General features: G+C 34.6%; 1 protein-coding gene across 1 annotated transcript in view; it reads right to left on the minus strand.

Moving 5' to 3' along the window:
* Positions 1 to 13,788, minus strand: part of CCDC73 (coiled-coil domain containing 73) — a 191,840-nt gene that overhangs the window by 68,331 nt on the left and 109,721 nt on the right. Inside the window, exons 7-9 of the mRNA XM_011936357.1 lie at positions 11,525 to 11,563; positions 3,889 to 4,024; positions 3,568 to 3,647 (exon numbers count right to left, since the gene is read on the minus strand). Coding sequence (XP_011791747.1) covers positions 3,568 to 3,647; positions 3,889 to 4,024; positions 11,525 to 11,563 — 255 coding nt within the window. The remainder of the gene's footprint in view (positions 1 to 3,567; positions 3,648 to 3,888; positions 4,025 to 11,524; positions 11,564 to 13,788) is intronic.

The raw sequence follows: 13,788 nt of genomic DNA on the forward strand, positions 1-13,788 counted from the left end.
TTAGTACAAAATTTATGAGGCATATTTTCATAAGAATGCATAAACTAATTGTATAAAGGCTTATTAATATGAATGTTATTAATATGAATGTTATTATTCATTTGAAATTAATTGATATGAATTAATATTCATATCAATTAATTCCAAATTAATTATTAATGTTATTTAATTACTAAAGTCATTGTTAAAAATATTAAAACATAAATGAACCAAAGAGACATCAATGAAAATGTGCTTATTCACAACTACTGATTTAATAGTTATTTATATTTGTATTTGAAATCTATATTGATAGAAATGAATGGTCCTTTTAATAATTCTTACTTAGGATTCCAAACAGATTTTTTAAATTATAGCTTTTTCTCTTTATATTAAAAAGAGCCACCTCTAATTTTCGAGGATGTATCTAAAAAGAAATGTTTTCTACATATATATTAATTGTACTCTTAAGTAGTTTGCTAAATAGACAGACTTTTAAGGGCCAGAAATATGATTATCACCACCCATTCTAATGTTCTGTACTGAAATACACCTATGCTTTTACTTTCTGATCCCTCAGGTATAAGAATAAAGTCCAAGGAATATAAAACCAATGTATTGGCAGTTATAACAGTGAAGATATACATATCACAGTCAATAGTATTCTAATATTAATGGTCTTCAAACTCTGACTTAGCATTTAGAAGGTACTGCTACCCAAAATATACAAAGAACTCTTTTTTTTTTTTTTTTTCTGTTGAGACGGAGTCTCACTCTGTTGCCCAGGCTGTAGTGCAGTGGCCGGATCTCAGCTCACTGCAAGCTCCGCCTCCCGGGTTTATGCCATTCTCCTGCCTCGGCCTCCCAAGTAGCTGGGACTACAGGTGCCCGCCACCTCACCCGGCTAGTTTTTTGTATTTTTTTAGTAGAGACGGGGTTTCACTGTGTTAGCCAGGATGGTCTCCATCTCCTGACCTCGTGATCCGCCCGTCTGGGCCTCCCAAAGTGCTGGGATTACAGGCTTGAGCCACCGCGCCCAGCCACAAAGAACTCTTAAAACTCAACAATAAGAAAACAAAAAACCCAATTAAAAAATGGGCCCAAGGCCTGAGCAGACACTTTAACAAAAAATATACACAGATGACAAGTAGGTATATGAAAATACGTTCAATATCATATGTCATTAGGGAATTGCAAATCAAAACAAGATACCACTACACACCAGTCAGAATGACCAACATCCAACCCAACACTGACAACACCAAATGCTAGTGAGGATGTGATAGCGAGAGAGGCTGTGCATGTGTGAGGACAGGGAGTATACGGAACTCTGTACTTCCCACTCAGTTTTGCTGTGAACCTAAAACTCTCTAAAAATTGTTTATTAATTAAAATATATTAAATTATATTAAAATAGTGAAAGTCTATGTATATATAAAAGTAAAATGCTTGAATTTTTGGTATTTTTTTCCTTTTAAAAATAGGATCCTTTAGAGTCAAGACAACGGCATTGACCCAAATTAGTAGAAGTTATTATTTTCCTCAGAATTAACGGTATATCTGAATGATGCCATTCATATTCATTTATCTCTTGAGTCCAAAATATACAACTAAAAATATAGATGAGGTTTAGAGTGCAATCTTTGACTGTGAAACAACTTTTTCTGTACTGAATCAATTAGCCAATACAAAACTGAATTCCTAACTTTGGCCTCACTAATGTTTTACCCTAAACTAGTGTATGTCAGAATCCCAGCAGAAACAGATGGCACACATAAACTAGGATAACCTGAAGATGGGTTTATTTGCAAAGGTGCAGGAGGATATAAAGGAACCACAAGGGATGGCACAAGTTCCACTGACTAGCAGCACTATAGCTGTCACCACATCTAGACCCAGAAGGTCAAGAAGAGAGGTTACTGGAACCCCAAAAAGAGACAGGATCATGTAGATTAGGCCAATTTGAGAGAAATAGTGATCTATTGAGGGACATGGCCAGCCTGAAGTTATCTCAGAGGGAAGGAATGGGGGAATAAACACCCTGATTCACTCTCTCCTTCCTCCCATCTCCTGCCTAGGCTCTCCACTGGCCCAGCTCAACAGGAAGTCAGAAGATATGGAAGCCCATTGATGCAACCCATATACGTAAGTCTTCAAAAGGTAAGTACAGATCTGCAGGGGCAAACAGAAGATTTTTTTGCATACCAATATAATAACTACAAATTAAGTGCATTTTAAATGATACTCAGTAAATATTGTTTCAAAATATTTATGGAGTGCCAGTAAGCATAGGTACTTAATTCTCTCAGAGGTAGGGAGGTGGTCCTAAAATGATTCAAAGTGGTATTGAGAGAGGGATTGGAAGGGAGTGGGAAAAGGAAAACAGATGTCATTCTCTATAGAAAGAACAAAGCCTTACCTACTCCTATCGTACCAACTCTTCCTTTGTGTCAGTTGGAATATTTTTAGTTGCAAATCATGGAAAACTGAATTGGCCCTAACCAACCTGGTTTACGTAACAATGGGGACTTATTGGTTCACATAATTCAAATGTCTAGAGGTAGGACAAGATGCAGGGTTGGTTGATTCAGTTAATAATGTCATCAAAGAACGGGTTTCTTTATATCATACCAATCTGGCATCCACATTGTCAGGTTCCTATTTGTTGGCTTTTCTCATGGTTGTAGGCTGACTGCCAGCCACGGTAGAGGTTACGTTCTTCCTAGTTTATAACCAGAAGCTAGCTAAAGTCATTTATCCATTCCTGAACCAATGCCTATGGTCAGAGGAAAGAAATATATTTGTGCTCTCCTGCCAATTTGGGGCTCAGCTCTAAAGCTGGAGACATCAAAACAAAAATCTAGATAAGGTTAGGAAGAAGGCAAAGGGATACTGAAGCTCAGTAAGCAACAAACAAATGCTCAATTCACAGCTTCATTCATGATGCTCCAGCCATATCAGACGTTTTTTAGTTCCTCAAATATACTAAACTCTTTCCTGTCTCAAGACTTTTGCACATGCTATTCCCCTTGCCCAAAACATTACTCCCTTCCCTCCTCTACCCTCTTACCCCAATCTAATAAAGTCACCTGTGATGTCCTCACACCTTTTACTTTTTCTTCAGCTCATTTATAATAGTTTTATATTATTTAGTCTGTGTAATTATTTGTTTTATATCTGACTCCACCACCAGACTCTAACTTTCATAAAAGTAGAAACATGTTTTATTTTCTTCATAGCTGTATCCTTAGTGCCACATAGCAACCAGTATATAAAAGTCACTCAATAAATATTGAATGAATGGTGCTAATAAGGATGACATACAATGAATCCTTATAAGGTATTCATGTCACCATAAAAATGCACGCTACTGGTCACAAGTCAAAGAAATAATATTTTGAATGGATTACAACAAATGCACTAATTACCTTTACTGGAATCATAACACAAAACTTATGCATCTGTATTGAAAACATTTTATTTATCCTTCTACCAAAAAATTCTACCCAACTGTCCTCTAGTAATAGCCCATAAGACTATTTTACATTACAATTTTTACTTAGTAGTGTGAAACTATAACAGTCATACCTTCTTTAAACTGCATATTTCATCTTCTTGTTTTTTATTTAAAGCTGAAAGTCTTTTGTTTGATTGTATTGCTTCCCGTACTGCAACATTAAAGATACTTAAGAAAGCATTATATCCAATGTGTATTTCAAAGAAAGTACCATTAAGATAAACAGGGAAAACAGTAACAATGCAATACATATGTTATTAAATTTAGGTAACAGTCATTAACTGCCATTTACTATTATCAGTATTATCATAGAAATTCAAAGTACTCCTAGTAAATAAGTCCATTCAAACATTCTCTACTGAATATGTATATTTAAATAAGATAGCACATACCATTTTGTTCTAACTTTTCATGATTCTCTTTTACCAATCCAAATTGACCTGTTATTGTGGCATAGTACTTCTCAATTTCACTCAGTTGCTTATGATAGTCTTCTTTAGCCAGAAGATGTAACTGGACCTTCTGTTCCTATTTTGAGGAGTAATTTTAAATGTTATACATATAACACACACACGCTCCCCTACACAACAAATATATAAAAATATATTGTGGTAAACAACTGCTGTTAGTAATATAACATAAATAAATGTCATTTAAAAGTACTCTCTGAGTAAACTGCAAGGAGGAAATATTTGTTAGGAGACATTTCTAAATCTGTGTAAAACTAAAGCAAACATATTTTTCCTATAGCAAAATAATCACTTCATGTTATGTTTCCCTTGTTTGCAATTTCTTTTTCAAAATCTTTTTATAAAAAACGCTAATCAGCCTAACACTAAGAAAAGTGAGGAGAAAATTAAAGCAATATTTTTAGTACTTTAGGAGATATTTTTTCTTTCTCTAAATCATTTGAATAATCAGGATCTATCTAGATCACTGTTTTGATTCTTTGTCCTTTCAATTTGCTAGAATAATTTCAATGTGCATTACTAAAATTCAAGTAATTTTTCTGACATAGATTTTAATTAATATAGTACCTTCTCACTGCATTAAGAAATGAAATGACGAGGCAGGAAGAATGCTTGAGGCCAGGAGTTTGAGACCAGCCTAGGCAACACAGCAAGACCCCATCTCTACAAAAATAAAAGTTAGCTGGGCGTGGTGGCACATGCCTGTAGTCCTAGCTACTTGGGAGATTGAGGTGGGAGGATTCCTTGAGGCTAGGAGTTTAAGGCTGCAGTGAGCTATGTTCGGCCACTGAACTCCAGCCCAGGTGACAAAGCAAGACCTCATCTCTAAAAAAGAAAAAGAAATGACAAGGATAATATCTCTCAGTGACAGGGAGGCAACATAGGATAGTAGATAGTCTACTTAAACTGGAGACATAATTGGTAAAAATTAGACCCTACTTATATAATATTATATGGGCCTCCACTGCTTTCAGCTAAAGGAACTACTCTTACCATACTTAGGAATATGACTTCTAACTCTTAAAAACTAAATATTATGTTAATAAAAATCAAAAACACTTGTTAAAAGTTTTTTATCTTCATTTGACATTAGCAGAATCATTAATTGGTTTCACATCTTTCATTCATTTTTTTCCCCATCTGCTTCACTTTCTATGATGAGCAGTTCTAAACAAAGAACAGTATAGGCCCATCAATTAGCACTCAATAATTATTTTCTGAATGAACCGTTTGTTGTCTTATAGAGGGGGTTCTAATAGTAAAAATTTGATTTTGCCCAACCAGCATCCATTTCCCTTATCTAACAGCACCACAATTTACTGTATTGAAATATTTTTTCTTCATTACAACGTGGACTAAACTTCATTACAACGTGGACTACACATTACAACAGGACTAAAATTCAGGGTCCTATTCTTCCCTAATTAAGAGAAGGGCATGTTCTCAAATTAAACCAATTGATAGCTACCTTCTTGGAATTTGAATGTTGAGCAAAAAGACTATATAAAACTAAAGAAGTTCAGTAGTGATCCTATCCAAACTGATATGAGACCTCTGTTGTGGGTTCCTACATCCTGCCTCATAAACTCTGGAATTGCTCTGAGTTCCTGTTCATTCTCAAACAATTCTTTATTCTCTGGTTGATTGTGAATGCCTCCCCTAAGTTAACCAGAGGCATTTCTTACTGCTTAAAACCAAAGTATAGGCCGGACACAGTGGCTCACACCTGTAATCCCAGCACTTTGGGAGGATAAGGTGCGTGGATCACAAGGTCAGGAGTTCGTGACCATCCTGACCAACATGGTGAAATCCCGTCTCCACTAAAAATACAAAAATGTGCCAGCCATGGTGGCGCGCACCTGTAATCCCAGCTACTCAGGAGGCTGAGACAGGAGAATCACTTGAACCCAGGAGGCAGAGATTGCAGTGAGCTGAGATCGCGCCACTGCACTCCAGCCTGGGTGACAGAGCGAGACTCCATCTCAAAAAGAAAAGAAAAGAAAAGAAAAGAAAAGAAAAGAAAAGAAAAGAAAAGAAAAGAAAAGAAAAACCAAAGGACAGGTAGTACAGCATAGTGGTCAAAAGCTAGTCCGCCTATGTTTAAATCTTGTTTCTGCAATTTAGGGTGACCTTGGGTAAATTATCTACCCTATTTTTAGGATGAAGTTTATAATAGTATTTCACTCATAGGGTTGCTGTGAGGATAAAATGAATTAATATACATAAAGCACTAAAAAACAGAGTCCATCATGGCCGGGCGTGGTGGCTGACGCCTGTAATCCCAGCACTTTGGGAGGCCAAGGCGGGCAGATCACGAAGTCAGGAGATCGAGACCATCCTGGCTAACACAGTGAAACCCCATCTCTACTAAAAATATAAAAAATTGTGGTGGCGGGCGCCTGTAGTCCCAGCTACTCGGGAGGCTGAGGCAGGAGAATGGTGTGAACCTGGGAGGTGGAGCTTGCAGTGAGCCGAGATTATGCCACTGCACTCCAGCCTGGGCAACAGAGCAAAAAAAAGCAGAGCCCATCATATAAATATCACAATAAAATGATTTGTTATTATTCCTTAACTGATAAAAATATCAATAGTTTTAATTAACTTTTATTTAGAATAAGCATGGCCTTTTAAAAATATTCATGAAGGGCCAGGCACTGTGGCTCATGCCTGTAATCCCAGCACTTTGGGAGGCCAAGGCGGGTGGATCACAAGGTCAGGAGTTCGAGACCAGCCTGGCCAACATGGTGAAACCCATCTCTACTAAAAATACAAAAATTAACCAAGCATGGTGCCACACACCTGTAATCCCAGCTACTGGGGAGGCTGAGGCAGGAGAATCGCTTGAATCCAGGAGGCACAGGTTGCAGTGAGTTGAGATCAAGCCATTGCACTCTAACCCGGGCGACAGAGCAAGGCTACGTCACACACACACACATATATATATTTATACATGAAGAACACACATTACCATTTTAGTTGTACCTAACTATATTATCTTGGCAAGTCTGATGACAGTCTTAACTTTTTCAAAGCTATTTTTTAAATGATTTTAAAAATGGTAATATTATTGGTAATAATTATGATATATCAGTTGAAAGTTTCTCATGTATGTCATCAGGCTTTTCACTACTTATTTGATTTAATTGTGCAGCAGTTATAAATGCAAACAAGTTGATAAATGTACTTAGTCCTGGAGAGCTTATGCCTACCTGGGTAGTTACTATTATCAGTAATGGTAAGCAATAATGAACCATATTCCTTTCTTCTAAAATACCCCTTAATTTTTGATTGAGAGAATTATATTAGCTCTCAGCAGATGTCTAGAAACCTAACACAATTTCACTGAAAACCGGGTTAATGGCATTTTTTCAATTCAAGGAAGTATTTATTACGTATTTATTTATTTATTTTTGAAATGGAGTCTCTCTCTATCGCCCAGGGTGGAGTGCTGTGGCATGATCTCGGCTCACTGCAACCTCTGCCTCCAGGTTCAGGCAATTCTCCTGCCTCAGCCTCCTGAGTAGCTGGGACTACAGGCGCATGCCGCCATGCTCAGCTAATTTTTTGTATTTTAGCAGAGACGGGGTTTCACCGTGTTGCCCAGGCTGGTCTCGAACTCCTGAACTCAGGCAATCCACCCGCCTTGGCTTCCCAAAGTGCTAGGATTACAGGCGTGAGCCACCATGCCTGGCCAATTCAAGGAAGTTTTAATTTTTTATTCTAATCAATATTTATGTAGCCTTCTTTAGAATACTATCTACTACATAATACATCATCCCACAAAAGCTTTCTTAACCTTTCAGCTAAAAAGTGATGAATAAAATAGGCAGTCAATGCCTACAAAGGTTAACAATTCTGTTCACTAAAAATGTAGCAAAGATCAAAGAGATTTCATGCATTGAGCTTTGTATATATTAATTTCTGATATACTCTATTCCAACATCCTTTGTTTGAGACAAAAATTGCAGTTTCATTGCATTTGTTTGCATGACATAATTCTGATTTTCAAACACAGTAGCATATTCAATGGCCATGATACATACCATTAAGACTTCTAAATCATATGGGTACCTACAGCTTATTAGCCCATATATGCCTATATGAACCTAGTTTACTACACTGATTTAGTTTTGAAAATGAGATAAAGAGGTCCATTGTCCAGTTTGCCACTAATTTCATGACTATCAACAAATAGTTTAAATTCTCTGAAAAGCAATAACAAAAAGTAATTGGTAATAACACTTTAGAGATGTAAGAATATTTTAAAGAATACAAATAAATTGATTTTTACTATTATTAAAACTTTAATGTATTATAAGACTATTTTATTGAGATGATTAAGAAATAGTTAAGTACATATTGTTTGGTTCTTTTTACCTGCATGAATCGATTCAAATTATTTTTTCTTTTACACAGTTTTACTATCAAATGCAAAGACAGCCTACAAAAAATGTCAGCATTCATTGCTTTCTAAACACATGTACACCTCGTTTTAAACAAATCTAACCTATGAAAGTCAACATTAGAGGAAAAATAGCATATCCATAATTGTATGTGTGTGTAGTCTAAAAGCTTACTTTAAAGCCTTGAAGCATTTAAAATGGGAATAATGTAAAAATATTTACACACAACTTTTTAGAAATATATTTACTGACAAAATGCACAGCTTCACATTTCCCCCTTTTTCTGTTTACTTAAGGAGACTGATTTGAAAACTTCTGGAGATAAAATTAGTTTCCCTTAAAACAATCAGTTTGTTAAGAGTAAATTTTAGAGGAAAAGATAACAATCAAAAAATAAATTTAACATATTCATTTCCCATTTTGTAACTAATCTTCTAATTTCTTCAATATGAACCCAGACTAAATCAATGGAGTTATAAAACTCAATTTTCAAAAACCTATGGCATCTTTGTTAAGATATCCTTACCTTTTCAGTTGCAAATATAAGGCATAGATTACTTTAAAAACCTAAAGTCATGCTGCTAATGTATGTGTGTACATATATACATAATATTTATGATCATGAAGTTACTTCCAGATAAGTCTTCAGTTTAAAAATATTCTACTCTGAAAGAAAGTATGTGATTATTCTTAATCTATCAAAACCTTAAATATTGAAATTGCTTTAATTTCCTAAAGAAAAAAATCTTTCTTGTAAATCTTTTATTTAGAGGAAAATGATATACAGAAGAGAAATACAATATGACAATGGTTTGATAAGTTTACTTCCTTCATTAAGCCGTATTAGCTATTCAGGTTTACAACACAGACACCTATAAATTCAATTATTACCCAACATGATCATCTACATAGTAATCACTAAACACAGCACGAAAAATTTGTATCAATGACCAGATCACAATGATGGTAAATGTAATGTCCTAAGATTTCTCTCTCACATGTTTTTATTGCATCCTTTTTATTGGTAACGATTGAGACTTTTTTTTAAAGGGGAGGTACTTTTAGGGATGGAAAAATTGTTTGATTTGTGATTATGTTAATTTATCTCAGAACATATCACCACCTCTAAAAGATAATCAGCTTACTGAATCACAGAAGACAGAAACTTACTAGCAGTTAAGTAGTCATCTACAGGAGCTCATAAACTTGAAATTTTCTTAATACTACTTCTCAAGCTATTTCTTTTAGGACCCTAACTTTATTACTCCCCAAAGTCCTGCCTTCACACTAGTAGCTATCTTGCTTCCTGTCTTGCCCATGGAAATAAGTAACATAAAAGAATAATGTACTGCTTGGAATAAAATAAGATTAACTGAATTACTGAATACTATACAGCACTTAGAATAAGGAACAAGTCATCTGAATTATATAATAATAATGTAACAGGAATAACGTAAAATGAATATATGTAAGAATGCTTAGAAAAAGGAGTACTTCTAACTTTTAAATCCAAAATATAAATGTTCTGCCAGAATGAATATAAAATATTAAATATATATATCAATATATAAAATTTTTAAATTAAAATTGATGCAATGCTTTAAACTGTCAGAAAAAAATTATGACTATAACTGAAATATCATTTTAGTAGGTATAAATGTTATAATTCACAATAACAAAAAGCTTAGAAGTGACCAAAAACTAGAATAAGTATATAAATGTTTTTATGTTTTTTTTAAAGATCGTAAGTATCTGTTTGATGAAATTTGAAAGTGGAATAAAATAAAACACATTTTATGTTGCCTTTGATCTTTAACTTGTAGCCTTATCTCCCAGGTCAAAGGGCACATTATTCAATTTCACTATATTTTGTGTAAAACCACTGTAGCGTTGAAGATGACTTTCAGTACAAATGTCATGGTACTTAAAGCTAAACCAGAATCTAGTTTTTCAGCTTCTTAATTAAAATCATGGTTTAAAATAGTCTGACAACATTATTTTTATTCTTTCCAGTTGAACGGCAACAGAATTTTCACATCTTTTATTCAATCAAGCTTAACAATCTCTCTATGGCTCTTTTATTTTCTAACACACCAAACAATTTCAAGAAGCAAAATACTTTATGTTTTTGTATGTAATGTCAGAAGGGGTGATAGTTCATTTCTTACTTCTCATATATATAATATATAAGCCTTACTAAAAAATTAATTTTACTTGCTTTAAAGTCTGCTCCAAAAAATGAAGACTGAATAGCATAACCCCACTCAAAAAGCCCTTTGACAATTTAAGTGGATATAGGAAAATTTTGGTCAACCAAAAACACAGAAAAGAAAATCCTTCTGAATAAAATAGGGCTAGAAAGGAAAAGTATCAAAGTAAATATTCCCTAAAGTATTATGCTGTGAAAGCAAAAGCATTAATTTTTTAAAAGACTATAAAAGAGGAATGCACAGCAAATAAATACTTGTTGAACAATGTAGGATCAATACCATATCCCAGTGTAGACTGATAAGGGATAAATATTACATCCCAAATACTGCTTCATATATTTTGTTCTTTTCAGGCTAAAATTAATAATTACATGTTTACATAAATATCTAGAAGAGATACCATTAAAATAAGAGGTTTTAGAGTTTTGTTGTTTGTTTTTACTATAAGACCCTAACAATAATTTGGGAACTGTGTAAAATTTATTTTAAATATACAGGTTGAATATCTCTAATCAGAAATGCTGGGACCAGAAGTATCTCATATTTGGGATATTTTTGGATTTTGGAATATTTGCATTATACCTACGGGTTGAGTATCTCAAATGCAAAAATCTGAAGTCCAAAATACTCCAATGAGCATTTTCTTTGAGCATCATGTTGATGCTCAAAAAGTTTCCAATTTTGAAGCATTTCAAATTTTGAGTTTTCAGATTTGGGATGCTCAACCTGTATAAGTACCATGTAATCTAGAAATAAATTTGTGAAATAATTCATGTATGCAACACGTGAAATTGCAAATATCCCCTTTAATATTACTGGGGACAGTAATATCCAGTTTCAACAATTAATTTTTTCACTATATATGTCACATTTTATTCATAAAAATACTAATCCCCCTAAGTACTAATCCAGATGGGGGAAAAATATATTTTGTAATTTCCTTACCATTTCACTCACTTTCTTCTGTAAAGAGTATTTAGAAACCTTGAAAAATAAGGGGGAAAAATCTCATTAAAATACTTTAATTATCTACAACAAATTCCTCTGGTATCAAAATTACATGCTATAAAATGTGGCATTTATCTTCTATGTACCATTATTGATTTATTCAACACATTTATGGCACCTACTATATGGTAGATACTTTCCTAGACTCCTGGAATATAGCAGTGAACAAAACAAAGTCCCTACCTTTAAGAAACTTACTTTCTAGTGGGGGGTGGTGATAGGACCGACAAATATAAGTAAAATGTATTCATGTTAGAGAGTGATAACCACTAAGACAAAAATAAAGCAAGAGAGATACAGAGAGCAGTCTAGGGGAGTTTGTTACTTCATATTAGCTCTTCCCTGAGGAAAAGTTTTAAAAAAACAAGCATAACAACTGTTTTAAACAAATCATCTCATGATCCACAGATAACAGTCATTAACACTTTGCTACTACCAGTTTTTGTTTGTTTGATTCGTTTGTTTGTTTTTAAGATAGGGTCACACTCTGTTACCTAGGCTGGAGTGCACTGGGATGATCACAGCTCACTGCAGCCTCAACCTCCTGGGCTCAAGCAATCCTCCTGCTACCTCAGCCTCATAAGTAGCTGCAGACTATAGGAACATGCCACCACACCTGGCTAATTTTTAAAATTTTTTGTAGAGACAGGGTCCCACTATGTTGCCCAAGCTGGTCTTGAACTCCTGGGCTCAAGAGATCCTCCAGCCTTGCCCTCCTAAAGTGCTGAGATTACAGGTATAAGCCACCATGCCCCACTCTACCAGTTTTTAAAAAACATATATTTACACTTTAAAAGAGAGCCAGTGGAAAGTGATAATAAATATCTATTTTGTAACCTACTTTACTTAATATATAATAAACACATTTCTGTGACAAATTAATGTACAATATAACTTTTTAATGGCTACACAGTATTCCATTTTTTAACTTTACCATAGCTTACCTAATCACTCATGTTTACAGGTTTACTGAATTGAGTTTTTCACTATTATGAAATATTCTGAAATAAACATGCTTATATCTAGACTTTTATAGTTATTCTTTTTATTAGGATAAGTTCAAAAAAGCAGAATTTCTAAGACTTGTTAATTTTTATAGGCTTTTAAAAACCGTTACATAAGCCAGCGCAGGGGCTCATGTCTGTAATTCCAGCACTTTAGGAGGCTGAGGCAGGTGGATTGCTTGAGCTCAGGAGTTCAAAACCAACCTGGGTAACATGGTGAAAGTCTGAAAACAAACAAAACTAAGCTGGGTATGATGGTGTGTGCCTGTAATCCCAGTTACTCGGGAGGCTGAGGCCAGGATGATTGCTTGAGCCCGGGGGGATGGAGGTTGCAGTGAATTGAGACCACATCACTGCACTCCAGCCTGAGTGACAGAATGAGACCCTGTCAAAAAAAAAAAAATTGTTACATAGTCTTCTAGAGGATTGACCAAGTTAAACGCCAACCAGCCATGTATGAGTGCTCATCTTCTTAAATCCTACTTATATTTTTTAAATTTTAAGCAAAAGTACAATAATTACTACACATTTCCTATGAAATAAATTTTTTAGCCTACTGCCACGAATGACCTGATTTTTATTATATTTTATTTTATTTTATATTAATGGATGGGTTGTATATGATTCATTTCTTCCATAAACGTTGAATGCTTATTGTAAGTAAAGCATTGATATAGACACTGAGGGTACAACACTGGACCAAAAGAAAAAATCCTGTCCAGCTTAAATTCTGGGCAAGAAAAAAAGCAATATAAGCTAAAACATATGGTATATTAGATATTGATAGGTGTTAAAGAAAAACAATAAATCAGGAAAGACGATTACACAGGATGGTCAGGAAACTCCTTTCTGAGATAGCAAATTCTGAGTAAAGACCTGGATAGAAGTAAGGAAGAATATTTCAGTTCCCTAACGTGGAATAAGGTCCAGTGTATTCAAAGAATAGCAAGGAAGTCCATGTGGCTGAAAGGGAGTAAGCAAGGTGAAGAACAGCAGAGTTCAGAGAGGGGCAAGGGAAGGCAAGGGGACCCAAATCATTGTAGGCCTCGTTATGTGTGATACAGATTTGGTTTTTATAACTAACAAGATGGAAAGCCACTACAGAGTTCTGAGGACAAATGTGACAAAGCCTGACTTAGCTTTTTTTTTTTTTTTTTTGAGATAGAGTCTTGCTCTGTTGCCAGGCTGGAGTGCAAT

Source organism: Colobus angolensis, unplaced genomic scaffold (assembly GCF_000951035.1).
Source record: "Colobus angolensis palliatus isolate OR3802 unplaced genomic scaffold, Cang.pa_1.0 Scaffold152, whole genome shotgun sequence".
NCBI classification, from domain to species: Eukaryota; Metazoa; Chordata; class Mammalia; order Primates; family Cercopithecidae; genus Colobus; species Colobus angolensis.